Source organism: Microcaecilia unicolor, chromosome 2 (genome assembly GCF_901765095.1).
Source record: "Microcaecilia unicolor chromosome 2, aMicUni1.1, whole genome shotgun sequence".
Lineage (NCBI taxonomy): Eukaryota > Metazoa > Chordata > Amphibia > Gymnophiona > Siphonopidae > Microcaecilia > Microcaecilia unicolor.
Window position 1 is genome coordinate 255,326,100 of NC_044032.1, and position 21,342 is coordinate 255,347,441.

Consider the following 21,342-nt stretch of genomic DNA (forward strand, 5'->3'; position numbering starts at 1 on the left):
AGCACCCTTTAAAAATTATAGGCTCTAGCACTGTTCTAGTCCTTACGTTGATGATGTAGAAGAGATGTGCTGAGGTCCTGAAAGTTCTTCATGACCACCCTTTGTCCCCCTCCTTGAAGAAAATCACATATGGACTTTACTTTGTTCTCCTCCTTCTCTCAGGGCAACATTACCTTACGAAGGGAGGGCTCCACACCCCCATGGTAAATGCGCAGGCGTAGCTCCTCAGGTCGGGTCAGCTGGCCCTCATGGTTCAGGTAGGTGTGGAACTCTGCATCGCTGAGTGGGGGCTTGAAGGGTTTCACATCTTCACCATATGACCAACTCAGCACCTGCTGCACTTTGGAGAAGGTGCGGCCCACCTGGTGAAGAGGAGGAGAAGACAATGCTGAAAGGAAATACTTAGCTGAGCCATTAGAGCAACAAGATAAAGCACACACAAGCCAAAACAGAGCACCAGTACACATGAGAGGGATGCAAAGATCAAGCTGGCCTGTGCTAAGTCACTTGTGGAAGGGACCATGCTCTCAGCACTATTTGAGATTTGACCTCTCACCTTATTTAGATTTTTATTATAAAAAGTTAACCTACATCATACGAATTTGTTTGTCAGTTGTGATGTGTTTCCATACTGGTCCTTCTAGCTTCATCCTACCCAAGCCCTCTTATTTTGCTGTCTCATTTTCTTAGTGCTTTAAGTTCTTTGAGAATATACCTCAATTCCCTACTCAATGAGATGGGTACATAAGAAGGGCAAACTGTGAGCTCTTACACATGTAAGCGTCAGCTGGGTGACTAAGCGTTGTTCTGCAATGGCATGGGTGAAATACTGCAGAATATGGCAGGAGCATGGGTGGGGCTGTCAGCTACACACAATCCTGATGTATTTAAGTGACCGTAGTCATGCCATGTCTATGGCTGCTGTAACTGCATACGCCTATGCTTAGATGCACTGCAGCTGTCTCACCACAGTATTCGATCATGGAATCCAGGCACCTAAATTCTCACCACACGGCATTGGGGCGCTACTTACATACAGGGAATGGAAGAGGTCGGCAGAGTTGTCTTGTCTCACCTTTCTGCTCTTACTGATCTATTCCCAGGATTTCTCCCACTCCTTTTCCACTTCTTTCCCCCTGCATAATGCCGTTAATTTATTAACGCTATATGAATTAATCTAGAAAGGAAGCTTCTTGTATCTGGTAATTTTTCTTGCTTCCAATGAGTTGCAGGTTTGCTTCTCGCTGCTACTCAATAGTGTTTAATAAATTCCCACTGTCGTTTGCCTCCTTCCAGGGGTGCACAAGTAACAATAAGATCTCAGGGTCTTTTGGAAGCTTAATCTCCAGTATCTCTACACCTCTGGGCAATCCTACTGCATGTGTACGTCAAGTACCAACTGTACTCTCATCTTCCTAAAGGAGGGTAATAGCTAGCCATCTCTCAAGACCAGAGATCTCTAAATATGAAAGAATATGAAAGCAGTTCTTACTACTCCTTTTCAAGATGAGGAAACTCAAATATTTAACATTTTGAACAAGCAGGGAGTGGGGGAGGAAGGGGAGAGACAAGAAAGGGAAATTTTTCATTGCTTGATAAATCATTAAACCAAGTGTAAACACAGGAGCTCCCTAACATTATTTTCAATAGGGGCAATAATCCTGGATCAGTAACTCCCAAAGCTGTCTGTGGAACCCTCTTGTCAGTTAAGCATCCTCATAGTGGATATCCTGAAAATCCAAGACATATCTTCATACAATGGAGGCATTGCATGCAAATCTCTCATACATATTTTCATTGCAGACATCTTAAAAAACCAACTGGGATCCTCCAAACCAGGCTTGAGAAACACTGGCCTAAATTAACTCTCTACCACAAACCGCCTCCCAATCTAAAGTACCACCTTATGAGAATTGCATTCACTCCTGGGGGAATTTCACAACACTATGCCCGGAGTTGTGAACTGCTGCTGCCTTCTGGTCCCTGTGCAGAGTTCTGGGCATAGTTCCTGCCCACCAAACTGACTGGAAAAGGAGGAGAGCAGATGCACGTTGGAGCACGTCCTCCTCGTCTGTCACTTCAGTTCAACTGTTGAATGTGATCTGTGAGGCTGTGCGGTGTCCTCCACGATTCAAGTCAGCAGTCAGAGCCAGGACCCCAACAAGCAGCTGTCCTCCTCCTACAATTCATCTGCTAATCAGCATTGGGGGAGGGAGGGTCAGAAAGAGCATTATGTGTGCAGGGAAGGGCATCTGAGGAAGAGTTATGGGGGGCTGTGCTTATAATTGAGAAAGATACTACAATTCTGGAGACTGCACCTTCAAAAAGATAGAAACAGGATGGAGTCAGTCCAGAGGGCGGCTACTAAAATGGTCAGTGGTCTTTGTCATAAAGCATATGGGGACAGACTTAAAAGATCTCAATATATAGGCTTTGGAAGAAAGGTGGGAGAGGGGAGATGATAGCGACATTTAAATACCTAGGAGGCATAAATGCACAGGAGATGAATCTCTTTCACAGGAGGAAGGTGAAAGGGACCAGGCTCAGAAGTAACTTGAGGAAATACTTCATGGAAAGGGTGGTGAATTTGTGGAATAATCTCCCAGTGGAAGTGGTGGAGACTAAAACAGTTATTGGAATTCAAGAGAGTTTGGGACAAGTACTTAGGACATCTAAGGGAGTGCTAGGAACAGTAGATGGCATGGATGGGCAGACTGAATAGGCCATATGGTCTTTATCTGCCTACATTTTTCTCTGTTTCTATGAGATAGCTGTGGGATGGAGAACTAAGGATCTTGTTGGGGGTTTGACAAACGAGGGAAAGATAGTTTAGAGATGGAGAGAGAAAGCCCGGCAGATGTATACCCTGGAAAAGGTGGTAGAGAATCTGGAGGTGGCCTGCCAGAAAGGGATATAACCGCCTCCCCCTCCAAAAAAAAAAAAAAAGCTTAAAGTAATTTATTTGAAGGTGTGAATAAACAAGTGGATATAGGTGGGCTAATATAGTATATCTAGATTTTCAGAAAGCTTTTGACAAAGTTCCTCATGAGAGACTCCTGAGAAAATTAGAGTCATGGGATAGGAGGCAACGTGGATTAGGGATTGGTTATTGGACAGAATCAAGAGGGTAGAGTTAAATGGCCATTCCTCTAAATGGAAGAGGGTGAATAGTGGAATGTTGCAGGGATCTGTATTAGGACCAGTACTGTTAACATATTTATAAATTATCTGGAAATTGGAACGAGTGAGGTGATTAAATCTGAAGGCAACAAAAACTATTCAAGGTTGTTAAAACATGTGTGGACTGTGAAATATTGCAGGAAGACCTTAGGAAATTGGAAGATCGGGAATCCAAATGGCAGATGAAATGTAATACGGGAAGAAAAATCTGAATGATGCTAGGATCCACCTTGGGGGGGGGGGGGGGGGGGGTCAGCATCCAAAAAAAAAAAAAGACCTAGGTGTCGTTGTACATAATACGCTGAGATCTTCTACCCAGTGTGTGGCGGTGGTGGCCAAAAAAACAACCAAGATGCTAAGAATTATTAGGAAAGGGATGTAATAAGACTGAGAACTGCATTAAGTGCTGGTCATTGTACCTCAAAGATATAGTGAAATTAGAAAAGGTTCAAAGAAGAGCGCCCAAAATTATAAAGTGGATGGAACTCCTCTCATATCAGGAAAGGCTAAAGAGGTTAGGGCTCTTCAGCTTGGAAAGAGATGGCTGAGGGGGTGTAATATTGAGGGCTAAAAAATCCTAAGAGGTGTAGAAAGTGTAAAAGTGAATCGATTTCTTACTTTTTCAAAAAGTACAAACTCAATTAAGTTACATGGAAACACTTAAAACAAATAAGAGGAAATATTTTTTCACTCAATGAATAGTTAAGCTCTGGAACTCATTGCCAGAGGATGTAGTAACAGCAGTTAACGCACCTGGATTGGAGGTTTGGACAAGTTCCTGGAGGCTATTGAGACAGACATGGTGAAGCAACTGCTTGCCCTGTGACTGGTAGCATGGAATGTTGCTACTATTTGGGTTTCTGCCAGGTAACCTGGATTGGCCACTGTTGGAAACAGGATACTGGGCTAGATGGACCATTGGTCTGACCCAGAATGACTATTCTTATGTTCTTAAGAGAGTGCAGGAGGCAGAGGAAGAATGTTAAGCCTTTGTGATAGGGGAACTGTGCATTCTTTATCTGTAATTTGTTTTTATACACAATTTTAAAATACCCTGGGGAAAAAAGTTTCAAAAAAATCTTTGTAAAGAATTCACCCAGGAGTACTATATATTAGTCTTGTTTGTGAAACATCACCCTTCCCATTGGTAACATCCGAGGACAGACCCCTATGTCAGTAACCTCTTTGCCAGCCTCCTCTTCCCAGCTTACCTGTGACATGATGGACTGTGTGAATGGAAGAGCCGCAGCTGCCAGTGAACGCCTCTCTACCAGCAGCAGGTCTGAGGCAATCACATCCTTGGGGCTAATGATGTCCCAGTCTTCCAGCAGAGGGCCTGGCAAAGAGAGACAGGAACACACTCCGCTGTCATTAAGTACTATCATGGACAAAAACTCAACCACCTGCATAGCAGTACAAAACAAGAAGCAGGTCCACTAACAGGAAATGAAAACAACCCATCAGTACCCACACTGCCTAAAGAGAAAACTGGTTCAGAGACTACAAGAAGGGAGAGAACAGAGCACAAAGAGAAAGGACAACATGTATTATTACTCTGTTAGCAGCCCCCCCCCCCCCCCCCCCCCCCCCGTTCTTACTTTGTGTTACCAGGGGGGCTCATTTTCAAAGCACTTAGCCTTCCAAAGTTCCATAGGTTTCTATAGAACTTTGGAAGGCTACGTGCTTTGAAAATATGCCTCCTCTATTACAGCAGAATGCATGACTTGAAGTGCACACAGGAACATCTTTGTCAGGGTGAGTCAGTCTGTTGCAAAGAAACTTCAATATTTTATGTGTGTACTGATTTATTTCTCATACCAACTTAAAAATGTACTTAAAGTGCACTCGCCCTTTGGCTTAGGCTTGAAAAAAACCCAAAACAAAACTTTATAGTGTCTTCCCGGGTTATTCTGAAAGAGAGAACTTCCTTCCTTCCCAGCCCAAGACCAGCAAGAGTTAAACTGAATGAATAATGATTTATCTTTCTGTACCTTTAAAGTGATCTTCCCTCCTTCACACACTAATCAACCCAACCTTTACATGATTGTCTAGTAATCAGGTGTGACAATTTGAGAGCCCTCTGGAAAATCTCTCTGTGCCGCCCCCCCCCCCCCCCCCCCTTTACACAACACACACACTCGCTCTATCTACGCACTGTCTTCTGAGGGTTTTATGTCGATCTTGAGTTGTAAGTATGGCTTGGAGGCAGCAGCAAAGGCTGAACCTAGGTCCCACTCGGACATCAAAGACAGATAGGTCTCTTGGCCCTGCTTGTCCCGACACAAATAACTGATCCCAAAATTCTTCTTCCTAGAAGGGTGGGAGGAGAACAAACTCATTACACCATACCTTGCTGCAACCTGAAAAACAGCATTATATCACAACAGCAAAAAGATATATAGAGAGAAATACAGTATGACTTCAGGCACACCATAAAAACAGAACTTCTGCATGTTAAAAAAACAAGTACAATTGTCTTATTTTCACACCCATACTACATCTGGATTTCTGCATGTCAGTTAATCTGGTTGTACTCTTCTATTCACATCAGAGAACGCATGATTCAATCCATGATTGAACATCGATTAGTTCCGATTTGCATTTCTGGCAGGAAAATGCCAGGCACTTAGGTTGTCTGAGCACCTAAAATTTGACATCTGACGCCTGAGAAAGGCAAACAGAAACAAAAAACAAAACAAAAAAAGCCCAGTAGTAGAGAGAACAGATTTAAAAAAAAAAAAAAAAAAAAGGGCTCCTAAATCTATTTACATTCCTGTTTACAGTCACTCTCCGGAGTTAATGTCACGACTGGAACAACTAATACAGAGCAGGCAGTAAGTCTCTGAGTTGGGACCAGCGACCACAGATTCACTCTCTGATCTCCTAGCATGAACTCGAGCGGACTTTATGCCTAGAAGAGACATTTACTAGCAGATTGGAGGCATGTTTGTAACCCAATGAAGTAATGGTGATCCCTATAAATTTTGAGTGGGTCTTTAATTTGCAAATTAAATTTTAAAATTTATATAACATTTTTCCCCAACAGCAAAATCCATTCAAAGTGGCACACAATGAAAATATCAATTTAGGAGTCTAATTCTTGAACAAAAGGCTTGTCCACAGACTTTATTCCATAGGGTAAGAATTGTCCAAAGACGCAGTGTTCTCTTCTTCCACTGTCTCTGTTCTGCTTCTCTTTGAGGCCTGCCACCTCTAGGCTGAAGTTGCTGTGCCACTGCCAGTTCATTCCAGTTCATCAACTTTTTAAAATAGTATGCAACTTGACTTCTCCCCTATTGTGTGTGCAGGGAATGAACCACTGATTTCTGCTAGATTTGTGGATTTCTTTTCTGATATGATTGGTACCTTGATTAATGCTCACCTTAACTCAGAAAGTCCAAATGATGATTCAAGTTTTAATAGTAAATCTACAGGGAATGGGTAGTCTCAATTCCGAAATCGCACTGATGTAGCTGTAGGTAAATATATCTAGAGCTTACATTCATCTGCTAAAGCTCTGGATCTACTTCCATTTCGTATTCTTTCACAATGTAATGATGTTATTTTACCAATGGTTTCTTATTTGGTTAACCTTTCATTAAGTTCTAGAGTGGTCACAGAAAGACTGAAGCATTACACCTATAATGAAAAAAAGAGGGGGGGGGGACTGTTGAGGATGGATATTCTGGATTTCCCCAGATTTCTAAACTATCTTTGTTAACCAAGGTGCCTGAAAAGTCTGTGTTGCAGCAGTTAAATGACTCTGTGGTCAAGCAGCAAATTTGGCACAAGAGTCCATCTGGTTACAGGTCACATCATACTACCGAGTCACTTCTGGTATCTCTTGTAAATAAGATATTAGTAAAGAGCAACCAGGGATATCATATACTACTGATCCAATTAGATCTTAGCTCTGCTTTTGACACTTTCATATTCCAAGTTGCTTGCTTTGTTGCAAAAGATTTGAATTCGGTCCACAGTTCAACGATCTTATTTCTCCTGTCATTCTCAGTTGGATTGCTGGAATTCTGAACTTTCTCCTCAACTATCTGGAGTGTGGTGTACCTCAGTGTTCACTACTATCTTACTCCTTTGGCAAAACGTTTGGAGAACTGGGGACTGACAATTAACTTTTTTGTTGACGATATAGAAATTATTGTGTTTAAGAAGGATGATCAGAGTCAGGTAGTATCTGATCTTAATTGCAAACTTGATAATCTGGAGAGATGGTTGTCAAATAATGATTTGATTTTGAATACAGAAAAACCTGCAGCTATATAGTTCTCGTAAGAACAAGCCTTTGCCGGTTCCTCCTATGGGTGGTCGTTTGATTTCTCTCAAAGAAGAAATACTGACCTTAGGATTTCATTGCGACAATGCATTAAAATTTGATACGCAGATTAGTCATGTAGTAAGAGATGTTATCACTTGTGGCAAATTTGTCAGCTCGTCTCTTCTGACATGGTCAGATTTAATCAAGTTGATACATGCATTTGTCACTAACAGAATAAATTATTGTAATCCTTTATATCGTGGACTCATTTTGAATAGTTTGAACAGGTTTCATCCTGTCCAAAATTTTACAGCATGAGCGGTCGTGAATGGAAGGAGTGTGCAAGACAGACATAGGAGGTAGACCAAATGTATATCCAAACAGCAGGTTTATTCAAAAATCAGTTCCAAAGACTCGACATTGCATTGAGTCTTTGGAACTGATTTTCGAATAAGCCTGCTGTTTGTATATACATTTGGCCTACCCCCCATTTCTCTCTTTTTTTTGTACACTGTTAGGCATATTTTCAAAGCACTTAGCCTTCCAAAGTTCCATAGAAACCTATGGAACTTTGGAAGGCTAAGTGCTTTGAAAATATGCCTCTGTGTGGTTTTATGTTAGGGGGACACTTCTGTTTTATTTTGGTGAATGGAAGGAGAACAGCTCACATAGCACCCATTTTAAAAGATTTACACTGGCTGCTTATCTCTGCCAGAATCGATTTTACTACTACTACTTGACATTTCTAAAGCGCTACTAGGGTTACGCAGTGCTGTACAATTTAACATAGAAGGACAGTCCCTGCTCAAAGGAGCTTACAATCTAAAGGACAAATGTACAGTCAGTCAAATAGGGGCAGTCTAGATTTCCTGAAAGGTATAAAGGTTAGGTGCCGAAAGCAACATTGAAGAGGTGGGCTTTGAGCAAGGATTTGAAGATGGGTAGGGAGGGGGCTTGGCGTAAAGGCTCAGGAAGTTTATTTTAAAATACTATGTTTGGTTTTTTAAAGCTTTTACTTTTTTAAATTCACCTGAATATCTGACGTGCTAGTCAAGCAAGATAATCAATGCTTTTTCTTGCGTTCTTCTCAGCACAGTTTTTTACAACTTCCTTCACTTCAAATAGTAAAAGTTGTCTACTACAAGGAAAAGAGCTTTTAGCTATGTAGGACCTTTAGATGGCAAAGCATTCCATAGTAATGTTAGTGCCATGACTAGCTATCTTGGTTTTCACAAGATATTGAAAACTTGTTTTTGAAACCTGTTTCTGTTAATGTAAGAATAGCCAGTACCCTGCTTCCAACAGTGGCCAATCCAGGTCACAAGTACCTGGCAGAAACCCAATTAGTAGCAACATTCCATGTTACCAATTCCTGGGGCAAGCAGTGACTTCCCTCATGTCCATTTCAACAACAAACTATAGACTTCTCATCCAGAAGCTGTCCAAATCTTTTTTTAAACCCAGAAACACTAACCTCTGTTACCACATCCTCTGGTGGAGAGTTCTAGAGCTTAACTATTCTTTGAGTGAAAAAATATTTCCTCCTATTTGTTTTAAAAGTATTTCCATGTAATTTCATCGAATGCCCCCTTGTCTTTGTACTTTTTGAAACAATGAAAAAAAAAATCGATTCAATTTCTACCCATTCTACACCACTCAAGATTTTATAGTTCTCAATCATACCCCACCCCCATCCGTTTTTCAAAACTATCTCTTTTCCAAGCTGAAGAGCCCTAACCTCTTTAGCTTTTCCTCATATGGAAGGAGTTCCATTCCCTTTATCGATTTGGTCACTCATCTTTGAACCTTTTCTAATTCCACTATATGTTTTTTTGAGATACTCCGACCAAAATTGAACACAAGATGATGTCGCACCATGGAGGAGAGGCATTATAATATTCTTGGTCTTATTTTGCATCCCTTTCCTAATAATTCATAGCATACTGCTTGCTTTTTTGGCTGCCGCTACAGACTAAACAGAAGATTTCAGTGTATTGTCTACAATGACACCTAGATCTTTTTCTTCAGTGCTGACTCCTAAGGTAGAACCCTAGCATCAGGTAACTATGATTTGGATTAGTCTTCCCAACGTGCATCACTTTGCATTTGTCCTCATTAAAGGTCATCTGCCATTGGGATGCCCAGTCTTCCAGTTTCTGAAGGTCTTCCTGCAATTTTTCACAATATGCATGCGTTTTGATAACTTTGAATAGTTTTGTGTCATCTGTAAATTTAATCACCTCACTTATTGTTTCATTTTCCAGATCACTGGTCCCAGTACAGATCCCTGCTCCACTCCACTATTCACCCTCCTCCACTGAGAAAAATAAATAGCCATTTAACCCTAACCTCTGTTTTCTGTCCAATAACCAATTCTTAATCCACAGAAGGTCATTTCCTCCTACCCCATGGCTTAATTTTCTCAGAAGTTTCTCATGAGGAACTTTGTCAAAAGTTTTCTGAAAATCTAGGTACACATCATCAACCGGCTCACCTTTATCCACATGTTTATTCATGCTTTCAAAGAAATTAAGCAAATTGGTGAGGCAAGACTTCCCCTTGCTAAACCCACACTGACTCTGTCCCATTAAACCATGTTTGTCTATGTTCTGTAATTTTATTCTTTATAATCATTTCCACTGTTTTCCCTGGCCCTGAAGTCAGGCTTACCAGTCTGTAATTTCCCGGATCATCTCTGGAACCCTTTGTAAAGAAGGGGGGGGGGGGGGGGGGGAGAATATCGGCATTACATTGATCACCCACTAATCTTCAGGTACTATGGATGATTTTAACGACAGATTACAGATCATTAACAACAGATCAGCAATTTCATGTCAACGAGACCTCCACCTACAACATTGCTGCACACCTTGTAGAGTGAGCTCTCAATACCTGAGGGGCAGGGGCGTATCTGGACTCCGGCGGTAGGAGGGGCCAGAGCCAGAGGGAGGGGGCACATTGTAGCCCCCCCCTGCCACTGACCACCCCCCCCCCCCGCCATTGTCAGACCCACCAACAACTCTCTCCACCCCCCCTCACGCCGCCAACTGGATTCAACAGCTCCTATCAACAACAGCACGGCCACGGAGGCCGAAGATGAACTTTAAACACCTCGGGGCGGCTGGCGGGGGTTTGGGGTCCCCCACCAGCTGAAGAAATAGTTTTTAAGGCAGCGGCAGTTGGAAGCGGACCTCGGCTGGCGGGGGTTGGGGTCCCCCACCAGCAAAAGTAAGCAACGGCAGCGGGGGACGGTTGACGGCGGTAGGGAGGGTCCAGGGCAAAATCTGCGGGGGCCCAGGCCCCTGAGGCCCCACACAGATACGCCCCTGCTGAGGGGGTTGCGTCCCCTCAAGAATATAGTTTTTTTTTAAGCCAGAGCCAAGATCCACAAGAGCTCTACCTGTAACGGCAACAGCCATAGCCCAAACACAGTTATGAGGACAGGAACCAGAGACCGGGACCTGGCATCACCAGGTATGCCTCTGCAGACACCCACCAGGCTCAACTGGGGGACCAAATGACCAACTGGACCAGGAGCTAAGGCCTCAGAACCATAGGCTGAATAGTCTGTCCATCAATCCGCTGGAGACAGAAAATACTGAGGAATTGGGCTAGATGGAAGGGTCTATATAGAATAGTTCAGTTCTGTGTTCTCTATCTCCACAAGTCCTGGAACAGTGGAAAGAAATGTAATTGAGACGGCCTTACGCTTGATTTATTCACTGAAAGTCTGAAAGACTCAGTATTTTATGTTAAAACCTACTGGCTTCCCATACCAGTAAGAATTTTGTTTAAAATTTTTTTATTATACAAGGTATTATTCGAGTTGGTACCTTATTATTACCTTATAAAATTATTTTTGCAGTACCTACTAGATCTATTAGGATTACTAATTTGTTTGAATTTCCTTCCTCAAGAGGACAGGAAAAGACTAACAATTGGAAAACTTAATTTCTTTTCAGGCTGCTGTTACTGACTATAGGAGTTTTAGATGTCTAATTAAGACATTTGTTTCAAAAATTTGTACCGGAGAAGGGTTAGATCTGTTACTGTAAGTAATTTTATAATTTGGATTCTGTATATTATCAAGATTATGTATAATGTATTTTTTTTTTAGATTTATAACTTCTGGATTTAATGTATTTCCTCCACTTTTTCTTGAAGAGTTATCTGCATAGAACTGCAAGGTGTACTGTGAAATATAAGGTAAATTGTTTTGTTATGAAGGTCAAAAGCATTATGGTAGACAGTGTTTTTTTTTTCCATTTTGTATCTATGACAGACAATATAAACCCCATACACCCACTTAACCCATCTGACCCTTAGTGAGATTGACAAAGTCACAGAACAGGAGTTCTCAACCCAGTCCTCAGGCCACACCCAGGCAATCAGGTCTTCAGGATTAACCACACTAAATACACAAGATGGAGGGATTTACATATTGTATTCAAACCTATTTCATGCATATTCTTTATGGGAATTTTGAAATCCCGACTGACTAGATGTGCCTTTTAGATTGTAAGCTCACAGCGCTGCGTAACCCTAGTAGCGCTTTAGAAATGTTAAGTAGTAGTAGTAGTATCCGGAGGGCTGGTTTTAAAACGACCGATATGTAGCCTGGTGGTGAACCTTTGGGTTGTTTATTTTTTTGTCTTTGAAAAGCTATAAAAAGTATGTCAGATGATACAAATCCATATTGGTATTCTCAGAAAAGACATGGAAAAGATTTTTCCAACACTGAGAGGAGGGCAATGTCCCATACACTAATTTGTCTGCATTTCTTGCATCTTCTGGTAAAGCCTCTATTTCAAATTTGCAAACCAAAACAAAATGTACTCTGCAATGTCAGACACCATCAGTGCCTTCCAGTCATAACATTAGCCAGCGTAATTCTCTCCCACGAAGAAGCAGCCAGCAGAAGTCATCTGTCAAAGCATGCAGATTAGAGTTGCACGGGGGCAGAAATTTCAGCTATCCCTGCCCATATCCTGTACTAAAATAACCCAACTTAACAGTAGCCCATGTTGATAACTTCCCCTCTCAGTGGTTATGAGACTTCAATGCTGTCAACCATATCCATAAATTTTTTTAGTGCTATTATAATGCTAAGCTAGCTTAGAAACAAACTAATGAGGACTGACGAGTGCGACCTCCCAGTCCTGCCCCCGGACTGGCAGCCATGGCACAAGGAAAGGATAGGTAGGTTGGCCTGGCATTACACTTCCGTGGGAACTCTTCAGGACTTGCATCCATCCCCACAGGAGTCCTGTGGACCTGGAAGGGATCCCCACAGGAATCCCACTAACCCCATTCCCCAACTCTCTAATGCAGGAGGAGGACTCCAGCCCCTGCCCAACCACTTTTGATAGAAAAATTTAACCTGGCATTAACCTACCCATTCAAGTCGAAGGCACGAATGAGGATGTGTTGAAGCACATCCAATGAGGTGATCTGCGGATCCACTGCAAACGTCCGGAACTCAGGCTGCAGGAGCCCCTCACACTTCTAAAGCAAAATGTTTCAGAAAAAAAAAAGTAAATTAAATTTACACCGTTGCAATTAAAAAGACTAATAGCATGGGACAGCTACAATCAAAAAGCACCTGTTAACAACAAGCATGCTCCGTGCTGGTGTGGATGGCTGTAATCAATTTTCAGTGTTCACTTGCATGGAGGGGTGGTGGCAGTTTTGATTCACATTTCCCTATTCATATAAAAAAATATGCAGCTTGGAAGAGACCTAAACTAATCCAAACAAGATGTCTGGATTCAAATTTGAATTTTAGATTTAAATTGCTGGTCTTTCTAAATCCAAACACAAAGAAAGTTACAAATCCAGATGTGATTGTTAGGGGGCTTTCCCCAAGAGCCCTATTTACTAACATGTGCTAACGTATCAAATGTACATTCAAGCAAATTATGTGCGTTAACTTAGTAAATAAACCCCAGTAACAATGCAGCTTGTGTTAACACATTAGTAAATTTAGCCCTAAGTCTATATCGGAGATAACCGGATGAAATGACTGCCTCATGCAGTATAAGGAGTGCTTCAAACTACCCTTAAATCCTCCCCCCCCCCCCCCCCCAACAAAATATGTGCCACAATACCTATTTATTCAATTAAAATAAAGACTTAAGTTATCTTTAGCTCTTTAAAATGCTCCAGGAACTAATTGAGAATAGTCATGCCTGCAAGTGTCAAACATGTGATATCATGGACCAATCAAATGCAGCATGAGAGGTAATTCATGGCACTGTTGAGTACCAGGACTTGGAGAGGAGAGAGGCTTGAACAATTCTCATTAATTCAGGAAGTTTTATGTATATATAAAAAAATGCATATACACACACTAAACTGGTAAATGATCGATAATGATCTGCTACTACACAAGTCAATTGCAAACCCTGTAAAAATTTAAGAACAAATCAGGAATTTATACACACAGGATTTTCCCAGATCTTTTTAATCCCACAATCCATTAAACTCCATCCTTAATAGATTACAGTGGGTCACAACTGATTTTGCCCCCAAAATGGCTTGTTCTGCATCCACTTCTGGAATATGGCACAAAATACGTAGAAGAGTGTGCCAAATTGCTCCTTACTAAGAATGTGATTTCAAGGGCCTTGGACAAGAGATTAAGCCAGTCTCTGTAATAACATTTAATGTACAGTTTCAGAGATCCTTTAGTCTATAGAAGCAGTGATGGCTGGATGTGTTCTATGGTAATGATGATGAAAGTGCTTCTGTAAAACCCTACTGAAATGGGGACCCTTCTTCCAAATCTTTGTTCTTGTAGGCTGGTTGAGACTCATGGTCAGAGTGCCTTTACCCAACCAGGCCAAGGCAGTCTATGGAGAAGTGAAAGAAGTCTTTTCCCCAGTAACATGGACAAGGGCTTACCGACAACAGTCATACAATTGGACCTCCGACCTCTTGGTGACCTTTGGCTTTGCTAATCATGAAATCCTTTTAGAAACGCTAGCCCATATAGGAGTTTCAGATACAGTTCTGAGGTGGTTTTCTGGATTTTTACAACATCGTACTTTAAAGGTTATCTGAAACAAATCTTTGTCAAGGCCATAGTGCATGGATCGGTAAGTACCACAGGGCTCTCTGTTGTCCTTTTTCCCTTTTCAACATTTAAGTGAATTACATCAGTTACTTAGATCACTCAAGATAACCTACTTCTCTCCTATCACCTTATTTCAAGTGGCACAAAATCTTCAGGAGACTATAGAATTTATGACTAGAGTGTTTGATATAATTTCCAGTGGATGCTTATGAATGACATGAAAATGAACATCTTATAGGTGGGAGGAAAGGATACAGTAATATACCATGTTCTTCAATAAGGTTGGCAGTCGCTGAGATTCCTTTTCAAACTAGTATTGAAATTCTAAATTTTAATCTACTCAGAGTATGGAGAGACACAAATTAAATAGCTCAGACAGCTTTTTTTTTTTTTTTTTTTTAACTTAAGCTACTTCATAGAATAAAACGATTTTTTTATATTTCTCATTTGAGAGCTGTGCTGCAGGCAATGGTTATAAGTCAATTACACTATTGTAACATTGTTCTGCTGAGACTACCTAACTCAAATTCAATGTTTAACAGCATGCACAAAATGTGCTGGCTAAACTTATTTGGGGGGGGGGGGGGGGGCAGAACTATTGATCATGCCACCCCACTTTTGATTAAATTGCACTGGCTGCCGGTGCAGATGAGAATTCAATTTAAGGTATTGGTGTTTGCTTTTAAAATTTTGTATCTCCATAACATGGTATCTCTTCACTCTGCAACTAAAACGCTTCATTCCATTCAAAATGTGAGGTTGAATACACCACCAGTTTTGGTGTGTTGAAAGGCTTTTACTAGGCATAGATCTTTAGTGGGAAGAGGTCTGGAGCTATGGAACAAATTACCAAAAGAAACCTGGACATATTACCTGTTATTCTGTATTTAGGAGGGCAATTAATGCTTATTTGTTTGCCCAATAATTGAACCCAGTTCTCAGGACATACCGAGCTAGTCACGTTTTCAGGATGCCCACAGTGAAATGTGTACGAGATGGACCTGCATACAGTACAGGCAGTTCATGCACACCTGTCTCATGCATATTCACCGTGGATATTTATTTATTTAGAACATTTATATCCCACATAATCCCAACAGAGCAGGCTCTATGTGGCTAACAATATATAGAGGATGAACATCAAACAAATGCAAGGGCAGAGCAAAGGAAAAGGTACATCGGGGGGGGGGGGGGGGGGGGGGGGGAACAACAGGGGAAGCCAGGAGGGACAGCAAGAAGTGATTGGCAGAGAAGTGAAAGAAGAGGTGTGGCATTAGGCAGAAGGTTGGATGGTTTAGAGCAGGTGTTCTTAACCCAGTCCACGGCACACACCCAACCAATCAGGTTTTCAGGATGTCCACAATAACTATGCATGAGATAGATTAGTATGCAAAGGAAGCAGTGCATGCAAGTCTCTCATGCATATTAGTTATGGATATCCTAAAAACCTAATACGCATGAGAGAGACTTGCATGCACTGACTCCTTTTGTATACTAAATCTCTCTTGCATATTTATTGTGGACATCCTGAAAATCTGACTGGCCGGGTGTGCCCAGAGGACTGGGTTGAGCAGCACAGATTTATAGGAGTGGAAAGGAACTGAAGGAATTATAAGATCCATTCTATAAACATTTATATTTGTGGTTTTCCTCTGTTGGGATACACATCTGTTTTGAAAAACCTGCTCAGTAAACCTTTTTTTTTTTTTTTTTTTTTTTGGACAGACCTTCTAATTTCATATAGTAATTTTAAGTGACTGAGCAGAGTGTGAGTAGAGTGCCGAAAGGAATCTCTGTGTTGTCTCCCCCCCCCCCCCCCCCAAAGACAGGGCCTTGAAGTTTCTTCCCCTGCCCTACATGGTAAGTTTGAAGAGTTCAGCTTGCCAGCCTTTACTTGACCATATCCTGGTTCTCCTTTAAAATTCATGCCGCTCAATCTTTGGAGAGTTTTCTTAAAAAAAAAAAAAAAAAAAAAAAAGATTTAGTTAAACACACAGATTGTGTTCCATATAAACAGAATTCTTTTCAGTCAAGCCATGTACACCTGAAAGCCTGAGGATACAGTTGCAGACTGCTTTTAGCGTAGTCAAATTATCAAGAATTCTCCCATTTTGTAGGAACATAAGAAAAGCCAAACTGAGTTAGGCTAAGGTCCACTGAGCCCAGCATCCTGTCTCACAAGTACCCACAGATCCTAAAAAGAAGCCAGCTTCTTAACAGCTCATTTCCAAAGAGCCATGTGACTGTGTGAGACTTTGATATTTGGGCGTTGTGTTGGACTCTGGATTACAATTCAAAACACCGGGTTTTTCCCAGGTGGTCCGTTTTGGGTTTTGTGCACTGAGGATGTTACACGCAGACAGACCTTATTTTGATAATGCTGTATTACCTTTTGCATTCCTTGGTTATTTCAAAATCAGATTATAGTAATGTCATTAATTTGGGGATGGTGTGTTATTTGTGGATGAGGTTGAGGACTTTACAGAATGCAGGGATTCGATTGCTGGGGGGGGGGGGGGTGTTAGGGTGGAGAGATCATGCGACACCATCGTATAAACGCTATCATTAGTTACCTATGGAATAGAGGGCATCTTATAAGATCCTGACTTACACAAAGGGGCTCATTTTCAAAGTACTTAGACTTACAAAGTTCCATGGGTTACTATAGAAATTTGTAAGTCTAAGTGTTTTGAAAATACTCCTCAAAGTATTATACAGGGGGATGACATCACAATCTCTATTCCTTTTGCAACTGACCTTAGCGAGATCCATGCGGAAATACGACTCGGACTACAAACTGTGCTTTTTTGGGCCAACTCCTTTCAGCTAAAGCTCAATACTGAGAAAACCCATTGCCTCATTCTCTCCTCCCCTTATAGCAAATACTCCCCACAAGCTTTAATTACTCCTGAGCTTACCATCCCCATCTCTGAATCCTTGAAAATCTTAGGAGTGATAGTCGATCGAAACCTAACGCTAGAGCAGCAAACGACTTCCACCGTCAGAAGCATGTTCTTCACTCTTTGGAAACTTAAACGTATAAAACCATAATTTTCTAGAGGCGTCTTTCACACCTTAGTGCAATCACTGGTCCTCAGCCGCCGTGACTATTGCAATGGCATCTATTCAGGGTGCAGAGACGTGCTCCTGAAAAAACTACAGACAGCTCAGAATACTGCTGCCAGCCTAATTTATGGTGCATCTAGATTTGAAAGTGCAAGACCATTGCGAGAGAAACTGCACTGGCTTCCCGTCAAGGACCGTATCACTTTTAAAATTTGTGCCCTAGTACATAAAATCATCTACAGCAAAGCCCCAGTATTCATGGACACCCTGATCAACTTGCCACCAAGGAACTCTCACAGGTCTGCATGATATTTCTTAAACCTCCATTACCCAGTATATGCTGGACTTAAATACAATAGAACCTACACATCAACTTTCTCCTACACTAGTGCCCATCTCTGGAATGATCTGCCTAAGCTAGTGAAATTTACCACTGATCATCCTACCTTCAAAAAGCGCCTCAAGACCTTTCTATTTGGCAAAGCGTACACACCACTACCGTCTGGCATCTCTAACTTCTGAACTGTCTTCCCCGCTGTCATATTACCACCTCTGCTTTTTCTCTTTTTCTTTACCTCGCTTCTGTCCTTTCCCATTATACTCCTAGGACATTCACTGTTTGACCTTGCCTGCTGTATGTTTATGTAGATTGCTGTAAGCCACATTGGGCCTACCCTTGGGTGGGAAATTGTGGGATAAGTGCTATAAATAAATATATATGCGAGCAAGAGTTCTGAAGTTGGCTGCTGCTTCCCTATTGGCTCTCCCTTAGGATTCAAAGGTCCAGGGGGGAAGTGACGTCACAGGGAAGCATGGTCGCCTAGCTTCTTGGCTCCCTCACCCTCCACTGAATCATTGGGAAAAAAAGCGATCTAACGAGAGAAAGGCATATTAAAAGCTAGCGGATTCCTCCTCTAAACATCTGACATGAGTAAAACCGTTTCTACGCGGAAAAAAGAAGCGGAAAAAGCGGAGAAAAGCATGGCGAGTAAGGCCGCAAAGCACCGCGAATCTCCTGAGCGCGCCTTCCCGTCGGACTCGGATTCAGCGCTATCCATGTCTGAAACGCGAGCCCCTCCTCCAAAAAAAGGTATGACCGGCGAACTCCGCAAGTTTCTCTCCAATATTCAGATGGAGATTAAACATTCCAAAGACGAAATATTGGAGCGGATGGACACGCTCAGTGCCGACCTTAGGGAGCTGGGGGGCCGAATGGAGGAGGCAGAACTGAAAATAGACGAACACGCTGAAACTTTACATAAACATGCAACTCTGCTACAAGAGATGGAACATAAAAATGCGCATTTGGAGTACAAATTAGATGACATTGAGAATCGGGGACGGCGGAACAATCTTTGCTTTCGTGGCGTCCCTGAGGGCGGCGAAATTGAAAATGTAGTGGAGATAGTGCAAAATCTTTGTTCCACCTTGCTGGGCCCTGAGGACGGAGAATCCCGGTGTGAATTGGACAGAGCACACAGAGCACTGGGGGCGCGAAAGGAGCAACAGACACGTGACATCATCGTGAAGTTCCATAAATATGAGACCAAGGAGAGGGTTTTGGCATCGGCCAGAAAGAATAAGACCTTGGAATACGGAGGAGCTCAGATCCAGGTTTACCAAGACCTGTCGCAATACACCCTCCAGTTAAGAAGGCAGATGAAACCAGCGCTGGAGATCCTGAACAAACATCAAATACAGTATAGATGGGGATTTCCCTTCTCCCTGAATTTTACGTTGAAGGGCACTAAGCATCGGGTGCAAACCCTACAGGAGGCATGGGAGGCCTTGCATGTTGCTGACCTTGTGCCTGCAAAAGCCCCTCCTGGAGCGGTGGCGCCCGCCACAAGGGCGAAACTTCAACGGTGGCAAAGAGTTCCAGAATCACCTAAGAGAAGCAAGCAGAACCGCTGAGCAGGACTGTGTAGGTTCAATTGGGAAGCAGAGACTGTGTTTTCAAAGATCTGGAGAGTGGAGGGTTGTCGTGAGCGCCGGTTTTGACCGGTGGATTGTGAGGCCTGTGATGAAACGGCCTCTAGTCATATCCTTAAGACTTATGTGAAGAAATGAATAGGTAATGACATGAATAGGATGTATATTGAATTATAAGGGAACTGGATGGGGGCTCAAGGTGGGGGAGGAGGGGGAATTAGTGACTGTTTAGATCTGTTAAGAGTGGAGGGGGGGGGGTTGGACTCGGGGCCGGGGACTGTGTGGGAGCTGGGTAACTTCCTCGATTCCCACTTGAGGGTCATAGGCCTCTCATGTGGTGAGAATGACTGGGATGGGGGGAGGGGGGCTTCAAGGGGAAGGGGCGGGAGGGAGAAGGGGATATTGGAAGGGGAAGGGGAGGACAGGGCTGAGAACAAAGCTGATGTGGTACAGAGGGGTCATGGAAAGATGTTACAGGCTAACCCTGATTAATTAACCAGTGATGGGCACAGATTTAAAGATAATATCCTATAATGTAAAGGGGCTAAATATGCCACAGAAACGACAGAAATTTTATACAGAATTGAAACAGCTTAGGCCACATGTGGCTCTCCTGCAGGAAACACACCTGAGGGGTAGACATGAAAGACTTCTCTCCCATTCAGAGTATCCAGTGGTGTACCACGCCTCAGCAGCAGAATCTAAAAAGGGGGGAGTAGCGATATTAATCCATGGAGCAGTTGGGGCACAGGTGATTAAGGTAAAGAGGGATCCGGGAGGACGTTATATCTTTTTACATATTAGAATTGAACAGGTGGACCTAACAATTGCATCTATATATGCACCAAATACCGGTCAGGCACATTTCCTTGAGAGAGTTAAAAATTCTTTGGCCACTTTTGCACAGGGCTCCCTTGTCATTGGTGGGGATTTCAATGCTGTGATGGATTCGAAACTAGATCGTACAGGAGTCCCTAGAGCTGAGGGTCAGAAGGACTCAGCGGCATTGAGATCTCTAGCATTATCACTAGGCACATTGGACTTGTGGAGGGTGAAACATCAGAGAGAGCGGGATTATACATTTTACTCACCAGTCCACAACTCCTACTCCCGTATCGATTATATTTTTCTAGATGCCACACTAGTGGAGTGGGGACCTGCAGCGGGGATAGGTAGCATGACCATTTCGGACCATGCCCCAGTGTGGGTAACTTTGCCACATATCAGAGCAGAGCATAAGGAAAAAAGATGGTCGTTAAACTTAGGCCTACTGCAGGTAGGGGAAGCGGTGGAAGGCTATAAAAAGATGCTACAAGAATATCTTGAGTTCAATCTGGAATCAGGGCCCCCGCTTAGCACGGTGTGGGATGCGATGAAGGCTGTGTCTCGGGGATACTTTCTGCAATTGGCTAGCAAACAATCCAAGACCCGTAAGGCACAGATAGCGCGTTGTACGGAGGGCATTCGCCGGTTAGAGGCTCAACATAAGGCTAGCGGGTCTGCACGAGTCTTGCGGGAGCTTACTGCACAGCGGGAGCTACTCGATTCTATCTATTCAGAACAACTTGGTCTGTTACAAGCAAAGATAAGAGTGAGCTCGTATGAATTTGCCAATAAGGCGGGGCGTCTCCTAGCCATCATAATGCGTCGGCAAAAAGCTGAGCGGACTATTTTAAAGGTACGTGAAGTAGGGGGGAGGGATTTGGATAAATCTGAACACATACGTAGGCGGTTTAGGGAATTCTACCAAGAATTGTACGCCCAAGAACTTAACCCCTCTCTGGACTTAGTAGACCAATATTTACAAGGCAGCGAG

At 42.6% G+C, this 21,342-nt stretch overlaps 1 protein-coding gene across 1 annotated transcript in view; it reads right to left on the reverse strand.

Annotated features, from left to right (window-relative positions):
• TBC1D25 (TBC1 domain family member 25) overlaps positions 1–21,342 on the reverse strand; it is a 55,235-nt gene that overhangs the window by 11,021 nt on the left and 22,872 nt on the right. Inside the window, exons 2-5 of the mRNA XM_030193958.1 lie at positions 12,849–12,958; positions 5,336–5,490; positions 4,392–4,516; positions 174–362 (exon numbers count right to left, since the gene is read on the reverse strand). Coding sequence (XP_030049818.1) covers positions 174–362; positions 4,392–4,516; positions 5,336–5,490; positions 12,849–12,958 — 579 coding nt within the window. The remainder of the gene's footprint in view (positions 1–173; positions 363–4,391; positions 4,517–5,335; positions 5,491–12,848; positions 12,959–21,342) is intronic.